Genomic DNA, 27,996 nt, shown 5'->3' with positions numbered 1-27,996 from the left:
TTAGGAAACACTCAGAGGAAGGAGAAAATGAGGTATCAGTGTTCTTTACTAAAGATGCGCTATTTCCAACATCTAAAGTTAATAGAGAGTAGCCAGCTTCTTTGTATTTAAATTAGCTTGTATCTTTAAAGTTCCAGAGAGTTTTTTTTTTTTAAAAAAAAAGGCTTCCAAAGTCTTTTTATGAAGTTAGAATAACACTGATACTAAAATTTGGCAAGAGCAACAGAAAAAAGAAAACCACACAGCAGTCTCACTTATGAGTATCAATGCAGATATGCTGAATAAATGTTGGCAAACAGAATCCTGCAGTATATTAAAAGAATAATAATACCGTGAGGAAGGGAGACTTATTTTAGGAATACAGAGAATTTAATATTAGGAAATGTATTATTACAATTCACTATTTCAAAGGATCAGAAGAGAAAAGTCATATTTTCATTGTTGTCACTGAAACTTAATCTAGAGAAATTCAATATCCACTTTAATAAAACCCGTTATTATGGAAATCTTTAAGCAAAGACAAAAGTAGGCAAGTATAATGAATCTCCATCACCCAGCTCCAATAATTATTGACATTTTGTCAACCTTGTTTCATGTATCCCCCAACTTAAATTTCTCTGATTTTTACAGAAATGTCTTATTTGAATGAAGATTCAAACAAGATCTATACAGTTGTCCTGTTGTCCCTGGGTATCTGCAGGGAACTGGTTCCAGGACCCCCGACAGGTACCCAAGTTTCAGATGCTGAAGTCCCTTATATAAAATGGGTAGTACTATATTGTATTTGGTTGGCATCTCTTTTAATCTAATAATTCTTCTTTCTTTCCATTCTCCTCCTCATGCCATTCATATGTTGAAGAAACCAGGTCATTTGCCTTGTAGAATTTCTCATATTATGAACGGCACTGATTACCCTCTTGGTGATCTAGTGTTATGTTCCTATATCCCTGACATTTCTTGTAAACCAGTAATGAGATCTAGAAAAGGGTTTCCAAATCTCAGCACATGACATTTTGGGCTAGATAATTCTTTATTGTGGGGGTTGCTCTGGACATTTTAGGATGATTTTAGCAGCACCACTGGCACCCACTAGGCGCTAGTAACACCCTCTCTTCCTGTTGTGACAACCAATAATGTCTCCACACATTGCCAAATGTCTCACCTGGTGAGAACTACTGCTGTAGAGGTTTCATTAGATTCAGGGTTAATTTTTTTCATTTCTTTTTTTCCTTTTTCTTTCTTTGTTTTTGCAAATATACTTCATGGAGACTACTGTGTACTCCTTACCACATTTTAGGAGTAGCATTTATGTCAGGCTGATAACACCTAACTTAATATACATTCTTAATAAAATTTCTCACCAAAATGTGGTAGGTGAATAATTCTTCAGCATGATAAAATATATCTATCTCAACCCCAAAACTAGTGTAAAGCTTAATGAAAACGAACGTATGTATGTATATGCATGACTGAAACATTATGCTGTACACCAGAAATTGACACAGCATTGTAAACTGACTTTACTTCAGTAAAAAAGAATGCAACAACAGCAGCAAAAGTTTAATGAGGAAACACCAGAAGCATTCCCATCAAGCCCCAAAACAAGAAATAAGAAACAAGGATGTTCACTAGCCCCACTGTTCTCTAGTGTCGTGGAGGTACCAGCCAAGTACAATTAGATGACAGAAAGAAATGAGGTGTAAATATCATAAAGGAAAGAATGAGAAAATTATTTGCAGATAATACAATTACACAGCTAGGCAATCCAATAGGAATTGAAAACTTTTACAAGTAATAAGATAACTCAATAAGGGTATAAACCTAACGTTTTGTGTAGATCAACAGCCTTCCTACATAACAAAAATATTGAAAGCTAGGAAAGGAAGAAAAAACTCAAGTTATAAGAGCAACAGAAAAAAAAAAATACGTAGAAATAAGCATAATGTGTGTGTGCGCGCACGCAGGCAGTTCTTGCTTTGTATGGCTCTGATATGCGTGGAGTTTGGTGACTAGGGCTTAGCTAAATGAATCCCCCAACAACACTTGAAATTTCAGAGTACAGTAAGTGTGAGTAACGCGAGAGCACAAACTTCCGTAGGAGCTCTTCCGTCCAAAACCTCAAACAAGAAACTGAACTACCAACAAGATCCATGTACTTAACTTAATTTCCTTATCACCACTTCTCCCATAGAATTTAAATACTCTACATATACAATTGCAGAAAAATTTTGTGAAACTCATGTAAAAGAGTGGTGTAAGGTGTATATGCAATTTTAAAAAATGATGAACACTGTGAACATAATACCTGCTTAAGAGAGAATGTAACTTCTGTTTTAAGAGCTCATGGTGGGTTCATCCAAGATCTCATCTTTTCCTCCTCAAAAAAGGCACTACTTTTCCTGAATTCTGTATTGTATGATTTTCTTATTTTTTCTTAGTTTTACCTACATGTATCCCTAAAACATTGTTTACCTGCATATTTTTGAGCATATAAACAGAATCAAGCTTTATGTATTCTGTGTGACTTGCTCCCTTGTCTTGGCTCCATGTTTCTGAGATTCATTCGTGTTGATAGGTACCGCTCATTTACCTCACAGGCTTTACTTTGATTTTTACCTCTGCAGTTTCTCAATTTCCCTGATAGATGAGCTAGATGTGTAAACATTCTTTCCAATATTTACCCAGCATTTCAGTCATCTTCATTGGGAGAGTTGTTCATCACCTTATCTAGTTTGCTACGTTGTCTGAAATGCACCCTGCGTTTGGATGTTTATGTTAAACTGCTGAGCCATTTTCTGTCCTAACTCAACTGGTCAGCAAATGACGTCTTTATTTAAACATTTCCCTGATTATATAATCTATATTCCTCATACAAAAATGGAATATACAAGCAAATATTAAGTGCAAATTCTAAAAATGTACTTGCATAATTTCCCCATCTTTTTTAAGGTGCATACATAGATCTGAAGCAAAAGTGGAATCATGCTATACATTCTTAATCCTATTTTTGACAGTGTTCCAGAATTACTTTCTCAAGTTAAAAGTTACGCATTTTCAATGGGCTGTAATGTTTCATCCAATGAAAGTATCATCATTTAATCATTCTACTATTATTATAGATAGAATGTTTTTTGACCTTATTAAGATTATAAATAATTCTGTAACAAATATGTTTTATATTTACATATATTGATGATTATTCTGTAGGATAAAGTCCCTTCCCCATCCCTATGCCCTGAATCATTAAGAATAAAGGAAAAATGAACACTCATTGTTAAGACAGAGAATATTACCAATATACCTTTGAAACTTCCTGTGTGTCTTATCTTGACTGCCTCATCTTACTTTCCCAGAGGTAAGAATGTTCCTGAACTGTGGGGCTTAGCCATCTTGATCTGTCAGCATTTACTACCCCAAGGAGAAACCAGGTATGATGAAATAAGCACATTTAAATTAATAATGGCTATTTATACAAGTAGTGAGCCACATATTCCAGAAGTAAATGCTCAAATTATTTTTGGAATAGTTTGTGGAGGACAAGTACACCCTTAAAGAGTAAGAAAAGCTAAAACTTACAGTGAAATATTATTCAGTCAGAAATGCTCTCTTCTAACAATTCAGTGTAATCTATGACTGAGAGTCTATTACTTTCATTAGCTTTCCTGTGTAAACAATGCATGTAAGACGAAGCCTTTACTGTCTTGCTTTTCAAATTTCTCTCTCTCATTATATAGGACCAAGACTTATTTCTGTAAATTTTGCTATTAATCACTATCCTTTAATATGAAGTCCTAAAATCTGTTTTAAGAAGAGGAAAGGAGAGATAAAGCAAGGGCAGTGTGCTGAACAACTAAGCCCTAATTCTGTGAGTAGCTACTTCAGCCTGGTACAAAGGTTATTCTGAAGGGATGCTTACAATGGTCAGTGTTCATTAAAAGATCTAAGTATGAAAAAAAAAAAAAAAAAAGGAGGAGCAAGTTGATAAGGATAAGCACTTAACAAAATGATGTTTAACTGAATAGAGGAGAAGGGATACTAGAGAACCTCAACTTCAAAGTTAAGGTGGCTTAAATCTACTTTCATTCTCTTTTTAAGAATATTACTTCTATTTGCCAAATTGTTACTTCCTTCTTTTCATTCCCTCTTCACTTTCCTTATATTCCATGAAGCAAACCAAATTCTCTTAGTTAAAGCAATGACAATGAAGCACTATTATACTACCATCCTGTTATACTCACTTTATCACACTTACTTTCTAAAAGTATTTTTTCACTTTTTTATTAACCATACTCTTTCACAACTTCCATGACCATGTGTTTGGTAAATGAGAAAAAGAGCAGAAAGCCAGTGTAGAAACCTGTGATATTGTGATTTATAATAAGAAATGAATAATATATTTGGTCTTAGTCCCAGTTCTTGGCACAGAGCTCTTATGACCCCTGGAATTTCCTAAGCGAGGAGAGCAATAAAGTTCTATTGTTATAATGATATATGCTGGAGTGGGTGTGGAGAAAAGGGGACCCTCCTACACTGTTGGTGGGGATGTAGTTTGGTGCAGCCACTATGGAAAACAGTATGGAGATTCCTTAACAAACTGAAAACTGACATACTCTATGATCCAGCAATCTCATTCCTGGGCATATATCTGGAGGAGACTCTAATTTGAAATGATACATGCACCCCAATGTTCATAGCTGCATTATTTTATAATAGCTAAGACATGGAAGCAACCTAAATGTCCATTGACAGATGACTAGTTAAAGATGATGTGGTATATATATATGTGTGTGTGTATGTATCTGTGTACAGACACACACACACACACACACACACACACACACACACACACACACACACTGGACTACTACTCAGCCATAAAAAAGAATAAAACAATGCCATTTGCAGCAACATGGATGGACCTGGAGAACATCATACTAAGTGAAGTAAGCCAGAAAGAGAAAGAAAAATACCGTATGATATCACTTATATGTGAAACCTAAAAAACAGGACACAGATGAACTTATTTACAAAACAGAGACACACTCACAGACATAGAAAACAAACTTATGGTTACCAGGGGAAGGGGGAGATGGAGGGTTGGGATTTGCAGATAATAACTACTATATATAAACAGATGAACAACAAAGTCCTACTGTCTAGCACAGGAAGCTGTATTCAATACCCTGTAATGACGGCCTATAATGAAAAAGAAGATGAAAAGGAGTGTATGTATAAATGAATCACTATGCAGTTACACCAGAAACACACTGTAAATCAACTATACTTCAATTAAAAAAAAAAGGCATTTGAATCTTCAAAAAAAAAAAGGACCTATTGTATGTTAATAAGGTAACTTTTTGGAAAGCCCTTAGGTAACCTCAGGATGGGTGCTGGTTGCCAGGGGACCCAACCACATGATTAGAAGTTTGGAATTTTCAGTCCCATCACCCCTGAGGGGGAGAGACTGGAGATCAAGCTCAACTATTAAGGCCAATGATTTAACCAGTTGTGTCTTTGCAATGAAGCCTCCATAAAAACCTAAAAGGATGATTCAGAGAGCTTCCAGGTTGGTGAACACATGGAAGGTCTGGGACAGTGGCAGGCCCAGAGAGGGGATGGAAGCTCCACTCGTCCTGGACCTGCCCTACATACCTCTTCACCTGGCTGTTCATCTGTATCCTTTAAAAATTGGTAAATAAAAGGAAACTGGTTTCCTAAGTACTAGAAGCCTGAGAAAGGGGTTATTGGAACCTCATTTATAGCTGATTCAAAAACTACTTTATAGTCAGTCAGTCAGAAGCACATGTACCAACCTAGACTTATGACTGGCATCTGAAGTGGGGGCAGTCTTGTGGGACAGAGCCCTTAACAGGTGGGATCTGATGCTGTCTCCAGGTAGATAGTGACAGACTTGAGTTAAATCTGCAGGACACTCAGCTAATGTCTGCTGAGAACTGAGTTGCCTGGTGGTGTGGAAAACATTTGACATCAGAAAACCCAAGCCTTCTCAATCTGGCTGAAAAATGGACTGATTTTTTTTTTTTAATAGGCTTTCTCCCATTGTTAATGGGTCAGTTACTTTAGTCCTAGAACCCCACAGAGACAAGGATATGGTTAAAACACCCCACCTCCCTGGCCCAAAACGGTACTTGGACACTACTCCAGGTCTGATTCAATGAGGAACGACTGTCTTAAGGGGCTGGGCAAGAACCTGCATGTCCTACAATACTTGAGGTGGGATTTGAGCATACATAAAAAGGTTTCAATAGAAAATTTTAAATAGGGTTTGTCTTACCACATTTTGTTAGTTTTCTATGCTTTTAAAGGAATAACTAAGGCTCAGAGAAGCAGCCACTTGGGTTCATTTTGTGATGAACTCAAGAATTCTTTATGCCACTGTGAAAAACAAACTCCTTCAGTTCATTCCTTCCAAACAAAACATATTTTCCCCCTCCAAATTAAACTATCTGCTAAACTATTTTCCTTAAAATAAATTCAAGATTTTCAAAGACCTGTGTTTTTCCCCAAGCCAACATAGTTGACTAACAATTCAACATGCCTTCACACTAAAAGAGATTTAGGAAGTCTAAAGTACAGTGCAAGTGACAGTATAAGACTTCCAATGGTAGGTCATAGAAGGTAATACAGCTTCTGCCTGTTGTCGGTGGATGCAACCGGTTTTCCAGGTTCTTGTCCCGTCCCAGAAAGAATTCAGAGACAAGATGTAGTGGTTAAAAAAGGTAAAGTGAGGATTTATTAAAGGATGGATAGTACACTCTCAGGGGGAGAGCGGGCAGGCTCAGGTGAGCGGATGCCCTGAGTTTCTTTGGCAAATTAGCTACGTAGGGTGTAACAATGAATGGGCAGAATATTCATTGGGGAGGGAAGGGTTTGGTGTCATAGTCCCTGATTATCATCCCAACTCCACCTTCCCAAAGGGAGGAGGGATTTTTGTCCTTATTTAGTCTGGATCAGAAGTGTCACGGAGTCAATGCATGATGCGTACTTCTGGTCTGCAAGGCTAATTTTACTGAAATGAGGGCATAATGAGCAAAAGGTTACATTCGGACACTAGAAATTCCTGCCTTTTTTCACCTTTCTTTGTTCTTCTCCAGGCCACTTGTCACCCCCAAAAGCATGATCCCTTATCAGCCCAAAGGTTCCTGCTTTTCTTTCTCTGCCCAGGGACCCCTGCTGCTTACATGATGTGTGGTTTCCTGCATTTGGCTTGTGCCCCTCCTTTCTGCCCAATTCCTGCCATTTGGTCTGTGTCCCCCTTTCTCTGCTCATATCTAGCTATCTGCCTGCTCTAACATGCCTACTTCTTATCTAAGCATCACTTTTGGAACCAGCATAGCTGGAAAGTCCATGTGCAGAAATCATGTTATGTGTTCCAGATAAAGCCCCAGCTGAGGTCCCAGCCAACAGCCAGCATCGACTTCCAGACCGGGGAGGAGCCTTCAGATGACTGGAACCCCAGCCGTCTGAGTCACCTCTTCCCTCCTGAGACCCCAGATCTTATGGAACAGAGACAAGCCACCCCTGCAGTGCCCTTTCTGAATTCCGGACTCACAGAATCCCTGAGCAAAATAAAAGAGCTGCTGCTTCACACAAAGTTGGGGGTGGTTTGGCATGTAGTGGCAGTGCACCTCACGAAGAGTTCTCTCTGGCGCAGAGACAGGCAGAGTGGCACAGCTGACAGGAGCAAGGGTTCAAGCCTTGGCTCTGCCACTTGTGTGACCTGGGGACAATTGTTTAATCTATCCACCCTCTGTTTCCATATCTACAAATGAGGATTAAGTGAGCTGACACATACTGAGCACTCAGCACACTGTCTGGCCCATGAAAAATGTTCTAAAACATGTTAGCTATTATTATTTGTAATATATTTATATTTATATAAAGACCAGACTTTATACAACAACTGACCATACACAGGAGGCAACCCTGTCATTCCAAACATCATTCCCATTGCTTAAAACCTTTCTGGATTTTTTTTTTTTTGAGATGTTTCTTTTACTTTTTTGTGCCATATTAGAAAATCAGGGTCACATAAGCACACAGGGTCACATTAGCACACAGTATTTTTGACCCAGTTGATGTGAATCCTTGAAAATCAGGCTCATTATTTTATAAGCACACATTTTTACCTCTCCCTTCACCATCTACCTTACTCACAGTCGGCTTTTAAAAAATGAGCATCAGTTTCAGAGTATAAAGACACAGAAGCCCTAACCACAAAGATTAATAAGCCATAATTTAGGAGATATGTGCTATATGTAATAGACAAAACTTGTCTACTTGTATTCAGAATATATAAAGATCTGCTATAAATCAGGAAAAGTCAGACAATCCAATAAAGAAACAGGCAATTAACAAATGAAAATATGCTCAACCTCATAAATCATCAGGAAATGCAAATGAGAATCACAGTAAGATACACACTTACCAGAATGACCAAAATTCAAGACAGACAATACAAAGTCTGGATGAGGGTGTGAACTGGCACAACCACTGTAAACTGGTACAACCATTTTTGAGTAACTGTTGACAGTATCTACCAAAGCTGAACATAGAATGCTCTATTACCCGCTCCTATAGTAAGTGGAATTATTATCCCACTCATAGGTATAAACCCAGTGGAAATGGACTCATTTCATATACGCACAAAACATAAAAGAATGTTCAAAATGGCATTGTTCATATTGGGGGAAATCTGGCAATCATCCAAACAGCCATCAATAGTACAATAAATAAATTATGGCATGGGCTTACAATGGAATATTATATAGCAATGAAAAGGACTGCATTAGTTCTACATTGAATTATACACAACTATGTTGAGTGAAAGAAACTAGACATAAAAGAATGTGTACTGTATGATTTCATTTATATTAAGTACAGAAATAGGCAAAACTAACATGATGTTAGAAGTCAAGATAGTGTTTACCTGGTGGGGAAGAGGGAGTAGTTAGTGAGTGGAAGGCCCAAGAAGAGGGTGACACTGAGGAACTGGTAATGGTTTTATTTCCTGGTTTGAGGAGTTACAAGGACGGGTTTACATTGTGACCATTCATCAAGCCGTATGCTTTTAGTCTATAAAGGTTTCAGGATGTATACTGCATTAAATTATGAAATGTACTTAAAAATTTTAAAGAGAGAGACTTAAGAGACTTATCAATCAACTGCAATGTTTGGACCTCCTGATATAAACAAAATAACTCTAAAAGGATACTTCAAAACCATTTAAGGAAATACTGGGTATTTTTGGACTGGGTATTAAAATTGGATTGGCTATTAAAAAATCAACATACATATCTGAATAGCTCATCTATTTAAGAAAGAATACCACTATATTTTCAAAATATAATAAACTTATAGAATCAGAGCCATTTTATAGATCAGAAAAACTGAGGTATACAGATAACTATCAGTCACTTACTGAGCACCTGCTATGTGCCAGGTAGTGTGCTGAGTACTTCCCTCTGTCACCTTCCACCCTGCTGTGAATTTTTGTAACCTAAGCACCCATACAATCATGTTTCTAAGGAAAAATGGGCTCAGTGCCACACAGTCAGGAGGACACTTGGTAACCTGAGGAAAACATTTTGTTCTCCTTCTCTAGCTAGTAATTCACAAAGTGGTACTGGGAGATGTTAACCAGGGGGAATTCTAGCACTGCAATACGAAACACAAGAATGGAAAACCTGCAATGACGACAGGGTTTCTGAGATGACCTCATGACTTCACAAGCAGATGAAAGGAACTGCGCCCTTCAATGCTCCAAGTGACATGCCGGGTGTTAATCTGATTCAATCATCACAAAAATGTATGAGCTAGGCAGTACTCCCCCCAGTTTCATATGGGAAAGGAGGCCTAGCTTAGAACAGCACCCCAGGGTCACCCAGTGGGGAGAGGTGGTACACGGTCCAGGCCTGAGACTAAAGCACCAGTTCTCCCCAAGACACCAGGTTGCCTCCCAGTTGACCCAGCATGGGGACCTCAGCTTTGACAGTATTTATTTCTACCTGGGTCCAGCATCTCTCTTGTAAAAAAAAACAAAAACAAAATGAAACTAGTAAGCTACACCTGCCTATCCAGAAGGAGAATTATTCTTTGTTTCCCAAATGTCGAGAGGTCAACAGCTTTATTGTGTGTGTGGTTAGACAATGAATCAGTGAGAAAGGACAAGGATAAAAACTGGGCCCGATAACTACTGGTCAGCTACCATTTACAGGTGCTTATTATGTGCCAGGATCTTACATACAGTATTTAATCTAGTCCTTACAGCAGTCCTATACAGCAGGTGTCTTAATTATCTTCACTTTAGAAATGAGAAGACCAAGCACAGTGAAGTGAAACAGTCTGCCCAAGGTGATAAATGCCGATAAGTCAGAGAGCCCAGGCTCAATCCCAGGACTGCCTGCTCCCAGAGCCAGGGCTCTTACACGTGAAGCTGTACTCACACGAATGGGCTCAGTGAAGGACTGGAATGGCAACATAAAACAGAGAGGCACGAGAAATGAATAGTTACCAACACTGCAGAAAGTCTATTACATAACAGCCACGTTAAAACACACGATCCCTTGTGCAAAGATTAGAAGTGGTGCAACAAAGCACCTTGGTAAGAAACTTATCTGTAAGAAGCTCATTATTACTATCTGTGAGCACGTTTCTTAACAAAAAGTAGGGAATCAGAAATGCAGATGGCGTGGACTCTGAGAAAACAAGCCTGAATTCTGACCGTAAGTATACCAGGCAGCAAAATGGAATGAAGCATATTGAAACAATACTCTGATAACTTAGATTAAATTAGGTATCAAGATGGCTACGCTTACCAGCTAAGCTTAAGGCAAACAGTATGTAACAATGAAGAGAAAGTTCTAGAAACACATTGGAAGAGAACATGCTAATCCATGATGCTCTGTAGCCTGCAGATCCCATGAAGACAAAGAAAGATGTGAATGTAAAGTATTTAAAAAGGTTAAAAAAAGAGTCACAAGATCTGAAAGTTGGGAAGTCAGTCTTATGTAAAAAAGGTAATAATTACGTGGAGGGGGGTGGTATGACAACATTTTTTCTAAGATATAAACACTCAGGTCAAACCCAGTGAGAAAGTATAATCTGAATAAATTTGGAAAATAACACAGAGACTTCCCTGAGGTAACAGGAAGAAGATTCTCACAGGATGTTGCCCATTGGTACGAAGACCCTAGAACAACTGCCACCAATCCTATGAGTCTGTGAATATTTTAAGAACATAAGAAAACATAATCCCTAAGACAGCAAAAGCTATCAAATTGAGTCTTTAAGCTATAAGGCTAATCTATTTAGGTAGATGTGAAACTCTCCTCTGTGGAACCAGAATCAGTCATTAACCTCTTTCATAAACGTATCATAATTGTGTATTGGAGAGTTTACTTGTTTACTGTCTATAAACTTCATGATGGCAGGGATGGTACCTTTTTATTATGACTGTAGTCTAACAGCCTAACACGGCTCCTGGAACATAATATTTGCTCAGTAAATATTTTTTCAATGAATTTGAATAAACAGTCTAATTCTAGACCCAGACATTATTATTTTATTCTTGCCTGGATCACATTAATTTGGCATGTCATTAAATTTAAGAATAAAGACACCTGAAATATAAAGGCAAAGGTTTCTCCTCATGAGAACTAGTGTCCTCCATGTTCTTCTAAGTATTTCCTAGTGTGAATCTTAAATAATACACATTAAATACCACTCTTCATTTACAATTTATGGCACTGAGTTATTGTTAATAATGGTTAGTGGTCTTAATTATACTTGAAGGAAAAATCTTTCTTAGGGATCCCAGTTTTAAAAATATTTGAAATAAAAACAGATACAATGACACAAGGTCAAACACCTTCCATAGAGCTACAAAACTTTTTGCAAATAAATCACTATCTGAAGAGTGATTATAAAAAAGTTTGCTGATGAGCAAATTAAGCACATATTATATATTTAATATATAGAGAGAGCACACTATGGGATCAAACAATGGCATTTTAAGGCACAGTGTGTCAGGGTTTCATTTCAATATAGTAACATTTCCACATTCACCTGTGTCATACCTATAAAACTTGGGGAGACAGTTAAAACGTGAAAGAAGTTAGGTCAAGGGGTTAAAGAGTTCGTGCCAATGCCTAGTACTGTCATGGTGACCAGCTTAGCGCTGAGTAGAAACTTGATGTTCCCCATGGCTGCGGGTAGAACAAATTGCTCTATGACAGCTGGACAAATTTTGCAAAAACGTTTGTACCTTTACTATACATAAACAATGAGTATTTAGTTTATTTAAGAAATAATGATTTCTATTTATCAGTCTATCTTAATGCCTATGTTTTCTGACTACATGTTAGAATTGGCTTTTGTGAAAAATCAAGTAACAAAATTAAGTTAAATCACCTTACTCTACACATGATAGATTTATTTTCAAAAACAGAATCTTTCATAGGGAATGTTGCTGCTTAAGTTTTAAGAATCTTTTGTTAGAATACCGAGTATTTAACTGCTAAATTACTGAAATATACCCTAAGCACTGAAAATTGCTACGATAATTTATAGCCAAATGAAACCAAAAACATGAAATTGACAGTTATAGACGTCTTCTTATGTTGCAACTAGACAAAATAAATGCCTGTTGTCCTAAGAATCAAGGTTAAAATTCATATTCTTTAACAAACTAAACAATACTTGTGAAACCAGCAAGTGAAAGTTTCTTAGCACTTAATCTGTGTTTAAACAAGTGTTATGACTTTTTAACTACTTCTGCTTTTTTCTTTACTATAAAGTATTTTAATACAAATATTAAAACTCTAGGATCATCACACTTACCTGTAAGGCTTATCAGAGTTATGGATTCGTCTGTGGTTTCTGACACCAACATACGTTGTACTTGTATAATCACACACATCGCATCTATACCGTTTCTGGACCGAAGACTTGCTCCCTGGACAAGGTATTTCAGAGTTTTAGTGACATGTGTTGATTAGATTAAAATGACGGCATTTACATTCCATTGTAAGTGAGTATGTACACCACACAGTATAACTGTTTAATAAAGTTAACAAGTTTGAACGTAGCTTCACAGGTTCTCCTGCATGTGCACTATCAGTGGATATAAAGTAAATGTCATCTGATCTGTAAACACAGATACGCTGGGTTAGCCTCTACATAACCCTGTACAAAATTCTAAAACATAATGAACCTGATGCCAGCTGCCCTGCTGACTGTGTAGCAGCTGAATTAACCAGAGATACACTGTTAACTTGAAAAGTGTTAGTATAATCAATATTGGATATATTGTCTTAAGGAAACACTGATTTGCCAGCAAGTTGCAATACTATAATCCAATATTGTAAGTATGGCTACAAAGTATATGTAACAAACTCAATATAAAAAGCCTAAAGCTTTTTCACTCTGTGGGTTTTCTTTGTTTATAACTGTCAGCTATCAGTGCAACAATGGAAGGGAAAGCAACTACAGATTATTAAGTGTTACATGATGGAGTATAATTATATCCAGTAAACTGACAGTTTACAAGGGCTAATGTGAATATGCAGCTCTTTGAAATGCAGGAAACATAGATCCAGTGGAAATAGGCCATGTTACCAAACACACTGTGCAACAATAGGGCTGGGAAATTCAAATCAGAGTAAGCTGGAGGCAAAACGTGCAGAATGACTTGATCGCATGAAACTGTTCCTGAAGATATTCAACAGCTTATTTACTCTTTTGTCAGTACAAAGTCCACAGGCCAGTCACAGCCTGACTGCTTTATGTTCAGAAACCAAGCAAGCATAGAAGCTGAGGAATAAGGCAGAACAGGAAGAAAGCTTAGGTAGAACGCTAGCGCACAGTGCATGAAAGTAAAACTGGTGGCACAAAAGAAAACCCACACGGAAATTGTAACACAACAAAGAAAACCCTTAGGTTAAATTTAAGCTTTCTAAAATTGAAATTTTCTTTTGCTAATAACTACTTTTACCAGGCAGAACAAAATGTCCTAATTTCCTGGAATAAATCTGTAACATTAATATACACACTAATCATAATTATAATTTAAGTATTGCTCTTAATTGGTAGGTTAAAAACTTGCACTTGATTATAAGTGGCACTGTTCCAAATACAGTTTAAAAAAAAAACCCTGAAAAAATGAAGTGTGAAATATTGGATAATGGTTTTGTGTGAGAAATATTACAGATCAATGACAACTAATAAAAGTGACAGATGGAAAAACTTACTATAGCACAGGCTAGGAACAACTGTTTCCAATGGAAAGAACATTGGATTTAAAGTTCAAACACTTGGGCTTAGTCTGTGCTCTGTCACTTAGTACCAGTGTGATCACAGGGAAACTATTTTACGTCGTGAGGACTCAGTTTCCTCATCTACAAAATGAAAATACTAGGACCTTCCAGTCTGGTTCAGTAAGCCAGGAGCACTCTGTATTTCTTCATTCATGCCCTCTGTACCTGACCTGCGTGTCTGCGTCAAGTCTGACCTGTCACTAGCTGGAGACTCCCTGAGGGCAGGGGTCTGCCTACTCTGCTTACAAAGAATCCTCAGGGCTTGGCAGATTATAGGTTGACAATAAAGAACAGTTTAATTAAATTTCATGAAGAGACACCGAATCAAAGTGCTCTGCCCACAGCTCTCTCAGAGAACCCATGTTGTTTGCTGACATACCCATCAGTACAGTTCTGTCTTCCTCATTGTGCTGGGTACCTCGAAGGCAGTGACACCTCTACAGTACACCAAGCACCTAGCACAGAATCCAACTCAAGATGGGCACGCCATCCCTTCTGGCAGGACAGAACATCTGACGTACCAACACACTGGACCTCTGAGTCAAAAACGTGCCACAAGTTATCTGTGCTATCATGACGGACAGAGACCGGGAGCATACATCTCCCTCTTATTTAGTAAGTTTGTTAAACAGTTTAAGAAGTTTTGATAAAACATGAATTATTTTTACCTTCCTTGTGAGCTAAAAACCTGTCCTTTGGCCTGACAACCAAATTTTGAAAGATCTAATATTGAATCAATTAAGTAAGCAGGAAGTTATCAGTATCTTAATTGTTACAGTACCATGACAGGAAACAGAAAGTAGAGCTGAGCTGGGGTGGGCCTGGTACAGCTAGCAATTTAAAGCCCGTCTGTTGTGTATCCCTAAGAAACAAGAGGATGAGCCACAAAGAATAGATGCTACAAAATGGAATATATCAGATAGACAGACCCGAATGCTATGGAGCTCAAACTGGTTATTTTAATTTTGAGCTGATATTTCAATCTTTTAGATTCAAATTGTGAGTTTTAATTTGTTAACCCATTTGGACAGCTTTAAATTATTGCTTTTGGAGACGGTGCTAGAAAAGACATATTCCTCCACTGCTAGTAACCGCAGGTGGTGCCACTGAGTAGTACTTACTTTATTCCTTCATTAGGGATTTATGGCCCAAAGATATCAAATGTTTTAATGTCTCCTTTAAAGGCGATATGGAAACATAATGAATTAAAATAAAAGGAGGCAGTTAGGGCTATTTTGTGAAAAGGAAACAAAACTGTTTCAGCTCAGCCATCTATTGCAGAAACAGATGCTGTGTCATAAACTCCTTTTGTTTGGGATAGTTTTACGGGGATGACATCTGTTTGACAAGGGAATTTGGGTGCTACAGTGGTGTCAAAATCAGTTCTTTCAGAAACATTCTAGAATCAGTTATGCTTTCTGGGGTATAATTTAATGAAACATTATGGCAAAACATTTTACTCTGCAGTTGTTTCTAACTTTAATTCTTAGGAAATCTAAAAAAGAAAGTCACCCCAATATGTTTCATTTCCCATAAACACCATGTACCACACTTGAGACACTTAAAGTATATCAATTTAAGTGAGCTGATGCAAGGAAGCACAGCTTATTACACTTTATCCCCAATTCTCCGGATGTGGCATCCGCCTTTTCATGGAGCTCTAATTAAATCTTTTGATTCTAATATTCCTATTAGCAGAAACTCGGCCGACTGGTACCTAACCGGTACATAAAAAGAGCCTGTGCTGTTTTTTTAAATAATGCAGATGAAATCTGGCAGTCACACTTGGGTAAGAATAAGATCACAGCAGGAAGCCTCAGTTAAAGTTTGAGGTGGGGGCCCACCATCTGCAAAAGCTATGTTCTCCGTGGGTCAACTGGTACCACGAGAGGAGAGGAGGCTTGCTTTCTAGACTGCCACTTTCCTGGCTTGCTGGCATTGTGACCTCAGGGTTTATGCTGTACGTGGCTCTTACAGGATGGCATAAATTTCAACATATGTCTAGCTACACAGTTGCAGTGGAGTGCTCACTAATACAGTACTTCATTTAGTGCTCAAAATTTCCTCAGGAACAGAGGCAAGATTATTTCACACAATATAAAAATACGGGAGAATGTATACAGCTTTAATCCTGAAAATAACCCACATGACAACTAAGGGTGGTTTTTTTTTTTTTCTTCCTATGCTAGTCAATGTAGTCTATGTTAAAAAAATAAAATGCACAGATACCTTCCTGGACACCTTTTCCATCAGTTGTATCACTGGAAATTCTTGACTCATTAGAAGTTGCTATCGACAAGGTATCTGGAAGACTATGTTGCTCTCTCTCATGGTTCCTCAGCTGACTCTAAAAAATTGAGAGAAATTAGTAAGTAATTTTCAATAAATATACTTGCACAGTTACTGGAAGGCTGCAGGAGGAGTTAATTGCTTTCATGGCCTAGTACCTAGAACACTACCAATATTTTAAAATCAAATGTGCTAAAAGATTACTTGACACATTTGACAGCTTATGGAAAGAAATATAGTACGGAAAACACAATCTTATAAAAAAGGCAGGTCCTCTTTTCATGTTCTCTGAAAGGAAGCTACTGCTGTCTCTGGGAGCACTTATGCATGGTGTGTGTATGCTTCCTGAACCCCTGGCAGGCCCAGAGGAGGGTGGAGCAGAATGTTCAGAACAACTCAATACTTTCACAGAAATAAATCTAATCAGTTAAGTTCTGGACTTCTGCTAATTTCTGCTTTTAAGTATCAGCTAAACATGTAAAAGAGACTTTACTGGAACTGCTCCTCCAAGGACAGCTCCTTCCCCACCTCCACCACCAAGAATCAAGGGTGCAGTAGCAAGAGAAACTCCTGGAACTTGCCCCTGCAGCCCATTTGGATGGCTACCTGTCCATTGACCTGCAGCCATTTATGAATTTCATGAGGGCAATCTAAGCGGCAGTGAATCTCAGACTTAGAGGCTTTTATATTCCTGGGCACCTTTTTACTACCAGCTGGACTCTAGATGATCTGACAGAAAAAGTCTACATCTACAACCCAGTTAGCCTTTTAGGACGCACTTTTTTTCCCCCAAAGAGTCAACTGGCACACTGAAGAAAAGTTCTAAACCAATGATTCAATGAACATAAATTTCCTTTACAAAAGCAGTATTTCATAGGTAGCATATAACATGAAAATCACAAAGTAATCCTTGAAAGTCCCTTAAACTTCCCACTAAACATAACATACATGGGCTCTACTTCCACTGCACAGTCTTTCATTAAGTCTAATACAGTCCATTTTTCCTTCTGCAATGATATAAATCAGTTGGTTGGTTGTGTAGCAACAGAAGTAAATGACTTGCATTTTGGGACCATTTAAGATGAAAAATAGGTACTCTTTGCATTGAGGATGTAAGGTTCAATTAGTGTCAGTCAAATGTGTGTACAATGTCCCTCCACTGTACATGCCCTTGGAATTCTCTTGCACTTTAAAATCAACATATTTTTAAAAAGATATACACACTAGGGGAAGCTATAGCTCAGTGGTAAAGAGTGTGCTTAGCCTGTACGAGGTCCAGGGTTCAATCCCCAGGACCTCCTCTAAAAATAAACGAACCTAACCACCTCCCCCAAAATAAAAATTAAAAAGTTAAATAATAAAAAGATAGACACATTAAAGCACTAAAGCAGTAAACACAGGCCTGTTAAGAAGGTGGCAGGCAGGGGAAAGAATCCTACAACAGGCATTGTGATGACCCAGATTTCAGTCCCAACTTTAATACTAGTTAGTTGGGATCCCATGGACAGATTATCTGGGGTTTTTTTGTGGGCCTCAGTCTCCATATGTGTAAAATGAGGTGGGTGTACGCGATCTACAAAGTCCCCACCTTGTTCTAAAATTCCAACGTTCTCTGAATGATTTCACGAACTGACGCTCACCTTATAATGAAAAGATTCTTCGCACTGCTTGCACTGGTATATTCTCGTTTTACAGTGGTTGATCATGTGGTTCTCCAAGTCTTTGCTGTTGTCAGCTATGTGCTCACAGATAGGACACTGATATGGCTGTCTCTGTCGATGGACGCGTAAGTGCTGCTTGATGTAGCCCTTGTTACCGCTGGTGTAGTGACACAGACGGCAGCGGTAGGGCCGCTCAGCATCAGGGATGTATTCCACCACGCTGCTTCCTGACAAACTTGGGTCGCTGCTGGGCTGGCACTGGGCGTTGTCCTGCAGCTCTTTCAGAATGTCGTCATCAGAAGCATTTTGGTCTGTCCTTTCCCTTAATTTTTCAATCACGGTCAGCAAGGACATGCTGATGCCTGTCTTCACTTGCCCATCTGACAATTCCTGCCTACCCTCTGGGAGGGCTACTAAGGCAGAGTTGCTTTGGTTAAAACTAGTCAGCCCCTCTGAAGAGTTTTTAAGCGGTGGTATCATTTTAGAATATGCTGCCAACGTGCTATCTACTTGCCTTTGTCCAGTATCTGGATCTAAAAGGTTTATATTCCCGTAGTGCCCGAGGTTGGCTCGTGTGAGTTCTGCAGCTCTTATTGGCATTGTGACCAGGGCTTCTGCAGCTAACGAGTGTAGTCTAAGAGACTCAGAATTTGTCCTTCTTCGGCCCGGTGGGGCATTCTCATCAGGAGCCAGTCCTTTATTTATTAACCCGCTGTCTTTCTTCTCTGTATTGCTCCAGCCTATGATCAGCCCCCCAATATCGACAGTACACTTATCAGCACGATAAACTTCATCTCTTCCCTCACACCCAATCTTGGCCTCTGTCGGGCTCAGGTTTTTCCCCTCCTCAATGTCAGCATTCATGAGGAAATGTTTCTGCGGAAGAGTTTCTTCGGCACTTGGCAGACGCTCCACTATCACGTTAACGTGACCTTTTTTATTTGGGCTACTGCTAATGATTTTCTGTGCTGATGAAAGTAGGCTATCAGCGACCAGATTCTCCTCTGCATCAGAAATCACCTCTAGCATTTCTTCCTCATTAGGGTCAAGGGTGACTGACTGACTGAGGTGAACCCCTCCTTCCGCACTTGGTTCTAAAGGAGACGAAGATGTTAACGGTTCTGAGCTGCAAATCTGCACCTGTACTGATGGCCCATTATGGATGCTCAGTTCGTTATCTCCAATGGCAATGACGACTGCATCGACCCCACCAGGTGCAGCAGCCACTGAAGGGTCCAGCAAGCCCAGGGGCTCATTTTCGTTTTCAAAGATCGGATAGGAGCAGTCAACCTCCCCAGCGTGTTTCCAAGCATGTGTTTTCAACATTCTCTGCTGGCCGCAAGTATAACTACAAAACAAGCACCGATACATGCCGTACTGCTCATAGGCATACCATTTCCTCCTCCCCATTCCTGCCATGGGTGCCGTCTGGACAGTATGAGTCTGTGGGTTGTCCACACTTACTGGGACGTCAGGAGTGGCTTCATTATGCCTTTCTGTGGTTCTCTTACACAAGGAGCTGGTGGGGCTTACACACTGTTGGGCTTTGGATTGAATGTGACTGTTGGCATCGTTTTCGTGATCATTTACCACGTGAGCTTCAAGTTCCTCCTGGCTTTTCGATGTAATATGGCACTCTGAACACATTAGTATCACTTCATTCTGCTGTCCATGCTGCTTGATGTGATCTTTTAACACCGAAAAAGATGATGACAGAAACTTACAAAGGCTACACTGATAAGACATAGCCTTCCCATCATTCTGGGCAGGAGAGTCAGGGGTAAAATGCATTTGTGACATCTCAGCCTGTCTAATATCAGCAGCAGGTGACTGGGTTACTTTAGCTGGAATCTCGCAAGGTTCTTGACTTTCAAGAAAGCGGTTTGCAGCACTTGAACGTGACCGTTTTTTCCCAATTAAAAGACATTTTTGGGACTTTTCATGTTCCACTATCTTGCTTAACTTTTGGATAACATGGATTAATGGATCTGTTTTAGCTTTTCTTTGCTCATCGATTTCCAGTGATGAACTGATGACAGTTTCAGCAGTCAGTATAGCTTCTTGCTCCCCAATGTCTGGCACCAACATGGCGACACTGCTGCTTTCTTCCATATCTAAAAAGGAGAATATATGACAGAAAGAAACAACAGATTACAGCAGAACTACAGGCATGTAATTCAGGAAATCTAAATTAATCTTAGAGTTTAAGCTAATCTAAGTACTTTCCAACCTGGGAGTTCCATATCAATTGTTTTCAATAAAGATGTAAAATTGTTTAGAATTTTTCTTTGGAATGCTATCCCTTACCAAGACTGATGATTGAAATCTTTCCATCCTTCATTTTTTCCTTTGGAAATAACATTAACAATCTGCACTTCCTTTTTTCTTCACTTTCTTTCCCCTAGACAGCTAGCTGGACCCAATCAGTACTCCCTCTCTTCTGCACAATGCCAACAAACAACAACAACAACAACAACAAACTCCCAAAACCAAAACCCTGCTATTCCTTTATTAAAGGAATACAGCCATCCCCAGGGCATGTGGAACCACCTCAAATTATGATGAAATATTCCGTAAAGCCAACACATGAATGAGACAATTCTTGGTGGACAACTTCTCACACCAAATAAAACTGTGGTTTTATTACTAAAATCATACGTTTTTTTTCTCCCCAGATTTTTGGAATTGTGAAAATATGGGCAATTAACCTATTGGAAAGGGCATAGTGAATTTTGAGGCGTGCTATGCAAATGAAACTAAATAAAAGCAATGTCCCAGTTCCTTCTTTTACTTCCTTTGATTTATCTTCCTGAAGATAAACCACAAACAATGCTGTGGTTTTTTCCTAGAGGTCATATTAGTGGTCAGCTATTACTCTCACTCACACACACACACTCACACACACACACACACACACACACGTATTTTTTTTCTTTTCCTAAAAGGGAAAGGGACATCAGGGAGGGGAAAAAAAGTGATGTCCTAGTAGTGTTTAAGGTATGAAAAAGCACAGAGACCTCAGAAGGGGTTATCTGAAGGTTCTAGTAACGTGTTATGGCCAAGGAAGTCACTAAACATAAAATACGTATCTTTCATGCTAAATCTTGAATACTCTATTTCCTGGCAGTACTTTCATTTCAAGCATTTCCTTTGGCTTAAAGTGAGATTAATTTGTTGACTTGGATCACATTTTTAAGTTTAGGCTTTTTTCCAGCAACAAGTTTTGTTTTTCCACATTTTAGGTGCATTCTGGAATCTTACTCACAACATTCAGTAAATGCCAGCAAAATAGACCAGAGATCACACTATTCTAAATCTCAGTCACAGGCTCTGAATTCTTATTTGAAGGAGGTGAATCATGGCTCCTTTTCTCTTAGGTGGCTCAATCAACATACAGGGGCCCTTCAGCCCCTGCCAAGATAACACTTCCACTCCTGCCAGACCTCACCAGCGCTCTGACCAGCTTCAGGGCCGGTTCTCCCATATCAACTGACAGCAGTTTTGTTATGGCTTTTCCTCTCTTATTTTCTACTCTTTCTGGCATACTAACTTTCTATATCCAGGTCCATGTCATGCAAAAAGGCAAACATTTTATTCTCGGCTTCTTTAGTACCACTTCTTCCCTCCTTGTGAATACTCTGCCCTGTGGGATCAGCTTTTTTTTTTTCTCTTTTCCACTTCTATCTGCACTTGCAGCAGGGAATGCATCCCACAGCCACTGCAACAGTGACAGCCAGGCCAGCTCCCAAAGGCCAGTGGCCCTTTAGCCACTGTCTCCCTCAAATGACCTGATGGTATTACCTCTCAAAAAGACTGGTTCCTTTACATCTTTCTCAAGTAGGAAGAACAAAAGTGTTCTTGAACCTCTACACTCAACCTTAAGTCACTAAAGAAAGGGACCAGTTGGGGGAAATGATTTGTTTCTTTAGAAGAGCCCTTTGTGACTTCATAGGTCACTTTACTGCCTGAGATTTCCACATTTTTAGGCCAAAGGAAGCTTTGGCTCTTCATGTGACTACTGATTTCCCTTTAGGGTCATTCACTTAAGGCTTTATTTCTTTCAGTTCAACTGTTAAATGCAAATTACTTAAATACTAGTTAATAGGAATCCTTGAACATTAAATTTCTTGCACAAGATTTGGTGCCCCACTACAGATGGAAGGTCTCCTTCCCATGAAACGTGACATCCATGCAGGCTGATTGACAATCTGGAGGTTAGCAAGTGAATATTTGCTCAACAGACTTTGCACACCCACAGGGTTACAAAGGTGACTCATATTATCCTTCTTCTATTTAATGATATAATAGGAGGGAGACAGAGCAGTACAAATTGCTCCCTGTGGATATTTCAGCATGTACCTTAAAAAGAAAGTGAAATGAAGAAGAGGAGGAGTTCATCTTATCTTGAGAAAAAGACTAACACAAAAGAATCTGACAAAACATTCAGATTTTAAAGCTGTATCTGCTCAGGCATTAAGAGCTAATGGAAATTTGCAGCAGATGCTCCAATTTTCCCTGAACACTTATGTAAGTATCTCATTTTAGAGGCTGCATACATTTGGGGATAAGTACAGAAATGGCAGCTATAAAACAGAAATGACAACATAAAATACATCAAGAAACACCTGAAAAACCACTCTGCGTCCACATGGCAAAATCGATGCACAAGTTAAGCCGCATTGAAACAAAAGTCTCTACTAAAAAAGGTTAGACAAACAGCTCATAATAAAGTATACACTGAGAGGAAGTTAGGTTCATGCCAAAATTTTCACAAAAATTTCACTTAGGCTACCAATGTGTATGTGTGTGTGTGTATATATACATATATACACACACACACATACACACACACACCTACATACATACATATACACACACATGCATGATTGTATGTCGTGAAGTAAAATTTAATTGAATAATAAAAGAGATGAAAATGAGGAGTATAAATACAGTCCCACTGGCTCAAGAATGATGACAACCTGGATTATGATTATCCGCATACTGTCCATGGCCTCAGAGACCAGTGTAAATTCATCTTAAAAAAAAATTACCATGGTTGGGGGGAGGGCGAGTGGAGAAGGTGGGTACAAAGTAAGAATGACAAATTTTCTAACTGGAGTGACGAGTACCTAGCAGTTCATTATACTATTCTTTCTACTTTGTGTAAATGTTTAATATCTTTTAAAATAAAAAATTAGAAAAAAAAATTGTTACATGCAAGGCACCAAGCAAAATACCGGGAAGAATGGAAAAAAACTTAAACTCACAGAGTTTCAAACTGGGTTGAGTCGAAAGAAGTTAAAAAGAATTAACAGCTTTAAAACAACCCAACAGTACACACAGTGAAATAGTCAAGAGGCCACAGGCAATGACCAAATCCTAACAGAGACTGAAAAGAGCCCATTTTGGTCTAGGAAGGTGAGCCAAGCCTTCTCGAAGAGGTAAGATGCACACTGGATTCCAAAAGAAGAGCATGCCGGACCTCATCCACCTGCCCCTGTGGGCTCAGTGTCTCCTCTTGTCCACTCTGCTCTGTCTCAGGAGGGATTACATCATCAGGCTCCCAGGCTCTCTGCTTTCTGGTTGAGTTATGCCAATGGGAAGCCATGACAGGGGATCAGAAGGAGGCTGCAGAGGAACAGCAACATATTCATTTCCCTCGTTCCCTCCCTCGAGGTCACCCTGAACTGGCTGTGTTCCTCAACACAAGGCCATTCTCGCCAGGCCGGCTGTTCTACAAGGACTCTCCTGGTTCCGGTACCTCTGCCTTCTCCTGATGCTGCCAGCTCTGGATAACCAAACTGTTCCTGTGGTTGGCCTATACAAGTCCTACCCCTTTATTGTAAGTATCTTTGTAAATGCATCCTCCTTGAATTATCCTAATTTGAGTGTGCCATTTGCTTGCTTGGAATTCTGTTGACAAGAAAGCAGCCTTAACATTATTAAATTTTCAGAAGTGAGAATAAGCATGCGACCTGGGGATTACCGAGAAGACCATCATGGCTGAAAAGTAAGGTTTACCAGGAGGAGGAGGGGCTCTAGCTGTCAGCAAGCAGGGGATTGCTTGTTTGGAATCTTTAGACATAATATTAGACCAAGAATCTCATGTTATTACAAATAAATAAATACAAGCTGTATCCCAAACCAGAAAAGCTGTACAGCCTTTTCCACTGAATCTCAGATCTTCCTTAGACAACAGAATTCCACAGGCAAAAGCTTATAATTATGTCTTCCCCAAGAAAAGAGCCAAATTATTTCAGTTGTCTTTATTTCCTTATGATTTGCTATTTGGTTTATCTGTATATCTAATTAGTTCCTTTCAGTTACAGCAGTATGGTTATCATAAGCAAAATCAAGTTGAACAATTCATGTGGGTCTGGGTGGGACCGGAGAAAGGCTGTAATTTTCTGTGTCTGAACGAAGACAGTTCAGTATGTTATATAAAGAATGTTTTCTTTCAGACTAAAATGTGTTCTTTCCCAACTAGAAAAAAAAATTGTGTTAGAGAAGTGATGGCCAATTCCTCATTCTTCCAGATTATTGTAATTCTAAAATATAAAACATTTATTTTGCCCTAGCCAAAAGGCAGGGGACATGGCTCATGGGTTCACCTCCTAGAGGAACCTCAGTTAGCTGTGTGACCTTAGGCAAGTCGCTGTTGTGGGGGGTTTTACATTCTGCAGATGTAAAACAAGACTTGTGCTGGATGAACTTCCATGTTCCTGAGTTAAAAACTGCTTATGAAAAGTTCCCTGGAAACTGCTTATGTTACCTGTAGATTTACCTTGCTTTTTTTTCCTTTTTGAAAAAATTTACCTTACTAACATCAGCTATAATTTACTTGAACTAAAGCCTCCTTAGCTTAATGTAATTATTAATTGCCACCAAGAAAAAATTTGAGTATAAATTTCAAAGTATATGAATTTCATAGTTTAAGATTTCTCAGCTGGCCTCCAGCCTGGGAGAATATTTGAATTTGGCAGCTGCAGGTAAGACATGAGGTCTAACTAACGTTAACTAATACTCCGATTTAACATTTACTGAGCACGGTATCATGTGCCAAGCAATGTGCTGGAGACTACCAAACCGAGTAAGAGGGAATCCCTGTCCTTGAGGAGTTTACAGTCCACAGACTAGTGCCAGTGTAGATTCTGTGTACTACTTATGTACTTCTTGGTAATACTGGCCTCTTTTTTTGCAGAACTGGAATTCAGGTCTGATTCTAAATCCATCCTTTCTCAATATACAATGTTCTTAATTCTCAGTGTGAACAACAAAAGTGTACAAAGTATCAATGCTGAAAAGAACAGCAGCCCTTTACAGCTAGGCTGTATCAAACATGTTAGTGTGTTTGAGCCTCATAACTTTTTTTTTTTTTTGAGGGGGGAGGTAATTAGGTTCATTTATTTTTAAATTATTATTTTTTTTTAATTTAATGGAGGCACTGGGGATTGAACCCACGACCTCGTGCATGCCAAGCATGTGCTCCACCCACTGAGCTATACCCTCACCTCTTAACTCTTTTTGGGGGCAGGCTAGGTGCGGTTACACAACTTTACAAGTAAGGAAACACTCAGTGCAGTTTAAGTGACTTACCCAAGGTTACATGGCTGTTAAGTGGCAGAGCCAGTGTCTTTCATATCAATTCCTGAAATTTATACAGTCCCTTGGATCAATCTTCAAAATCCAGCTGTGGCCAAGAATTAAAGTATATAGTATCAAACATTTTCTTGGTGAAACAAAGATTTTTTTTTTTTCGGCAGTGCAATATTGCCCAATACTGCATGTCAGAAAGAAATTCAGAAGAATGTTCATGCAACTTGATTACATGATGCAAATTTACATAATTTACCTAACAAGCAGACTTCTGGATTGTGCACAAGTTAGGAAAAAAAAAAATAGCTCTGGAAACTTCTCCAATAATTGTGTATTTTATGTTTAAACTCAGAACTTATCTAATTGACTCAGAATAATATTGGTTTTACTGGTATCACTTTCTAATGAATAAGAAACAATAAACTGTATTTTGCCATTTAAATCTTAACCAAAATACAATCTAAAGAATGATTCTGAAAACTTACAACAGTTCTACAACTGAATGGCAACATAAAAAGATAAAACAGGGTGGACTGACCTATATACCGTCTAACGCTGTTTCCTACCCTGGCCCTCTATTTCTTTGCTTCTGTTTCTTATTCTTAAGCTAGAATGAATCTAAAAGATCAAAGACTTTGTATTCGTTTCACCTAGAATGCAACTTTATCGATTAGGGTTAAGTAAATAGCTCACTGCCACGGCAGAAGCTGTATTTGGCTTTCCCCTAAATTTAATTTTAAACGAGTTAGTGAGGTAAAGGAACGGAGGGTCAGGCTTTCTTTTGTAATCAATAATGCAACCCATACGCTGACTCAGAGCAGTGTACTGAATAAAGTACAAACTCAAAAGAAGTGACAAACCCAGTGATTGCCGGATAAGAGAGATGCAGACTGATTGCCAATTACAGCTCACTACAGTAACCAAAAAGATCGCCTACGGGTTACGATGGTGGCCGCCGCCTAATTAGTCATCCGGGCCTTCCACACACAAACCATTCACTCCGGATGCCCCCAGGTCTTACAAGGTGGGAGATTTCCCCAAGGATCTCAGTGATCTCTAGGGAGACTACTTCATCGAACAGGCTCTAAATATGGGCAGAAGGCTAGGATTGCTTTGATGTACTAGCTTTTTCCTACACCAAGCAGTGGCTAAAGGTCTGGGGCAATGCGGCTGAAGAAAAGTAATCAAGGGATGCGGTGAGGACACCGCTGTTCGCTCCATCCCGACTGGCCTAAACGGTTTCACAGATGCAGAGGGAAAGGAAGCGACGCCTCGGCGGGCCTGCCTGCAGACAAGGTTGGTGACAGTATGCGGGGAGCGGCAGGATCCCCCCACCCCCAGCTGCCGGGCTAGCCCGGGGTCTCCACAGGCCTTGCGGTAGGCGGCACAGAGGTCTGAAAAGGGACACGGAACTTGGGGCATGTGGCGAGCACCGGGCGGGTGTCGGCAGGCTGAGGAGGAAGCGGGCGCCGGTAGAGGCCTGAGGGGAGGAAACACATGGCCGGCGGCGGCGCTAACAGCGGGCTGAGGGGTGGCCCCGGGGCGCGGTACCTGCGGTCGGGCGGCAGCTGCTGCTTCCGCGAGCCTCCTTTGGCCGGCCAGGAGGCTGGCCGTACCCTCGCCCTCGTCCTTGCCCGCCTCTCTCCCGGCTCTTTTCCCTCTTTTCCCCCGCTTTTCCCCTCCTCATCCGGAGCTCCAAAATGGCGGCGCTGGGGCCGGATCACGTGAGCCTGGGGCCGGTCAGGTGACGCGAGTGGCGGGCGGTGGGGGCGGGGAGATGCTCAGGCCCCGCCCACGGGCGTCCCGGGGCGCTGGGCTGGGCGGGCGCGAAGACTGTACCCTGCCGGCGCACTGCCCCCCGCGGTTCCTGGGCGAGGTTTGGGGGCGGGGGTTGTCGGGCTCTGAAGGTACCGTGCGGTGCCTTCTCAGTGGTCGCTGGGTTTAGAAGTCAGTGTGTGTTCACTTTGGAGTCTCCTCACGTCGCCCAAACCTGCTGTGGGCTAGCTTCATTGCCCCGTCCTCCTCATGATTGGCTTCCAACAATGGGATGTCTTCCCAGCCCTGTGCTTCTAAATTTGTTCCTGCTTTTGGTTGGGTTATACTGTTTTGTTGTG

General features: G+C 39.8%; 1 protein-coding gene across 2 annotated transcripts in view; it reads right to left on the bottom strand.

Annotated features, from left to right (window-relative positions):
* Positions 1-27,601, bottom strand: part of ZNF507 (zinc finger protein 507) — a 35,906-nt gene extending 8,305 nt beyond the window's left edge. Inside the window, exons 1-4 of one of the 2 annotated variants that reach the window (XM_010989095.3) lie at positions 27,434-27,601; positions 18,266-20,400; positions 16,566-16,683; positions 12,862-12,976 (exon numbers count right to left, since the gene is read on the bottom strand). In XM_010989095.3, the coding sequence (XP_010987397.3) occupies positions 12,862-12,976; positions 16,566-16,683; positions 18,266-20,400; positions 27,434-27,569 (2,504 nt within the window). In that variant the 5' untranslated portion in view covers positions 27,570-27,601. Of the gene's footprint in view, positions 1-12,861; positions 12,977-16,565; positions 16,684-18,265; positions 20,401-25,882; positions 26,106-27,433 lie in introns of those variants that run through there. The other variant, XM_064489206.1, reaches the window with a different exon arrangement.
* Between the last annotated feature and the right edge of the window lie 395 nt (positions 27,602-27,996).

Source organism: Camelus dromedarius, chromosome 9 (genome assembly GCF_036321535.1).
Source record: "Camelus dromedarius isolate mCamDro1 chromosome 9, mCamDro1.pat, whole genome shotgun sequence".
In the NCBI taxonomy this organism is placed as follows: domain Eukaryota; kingdom Metazoa; phylum Chordata; class Mammalia; order Artiodactyla; family Camelidae; genus Camelus; species Camelus dromedarius.
Note: the sequence above shows the minus strand (reverse complement) of the source record. Positions and strands in the feature narration are given on the sequence as shown.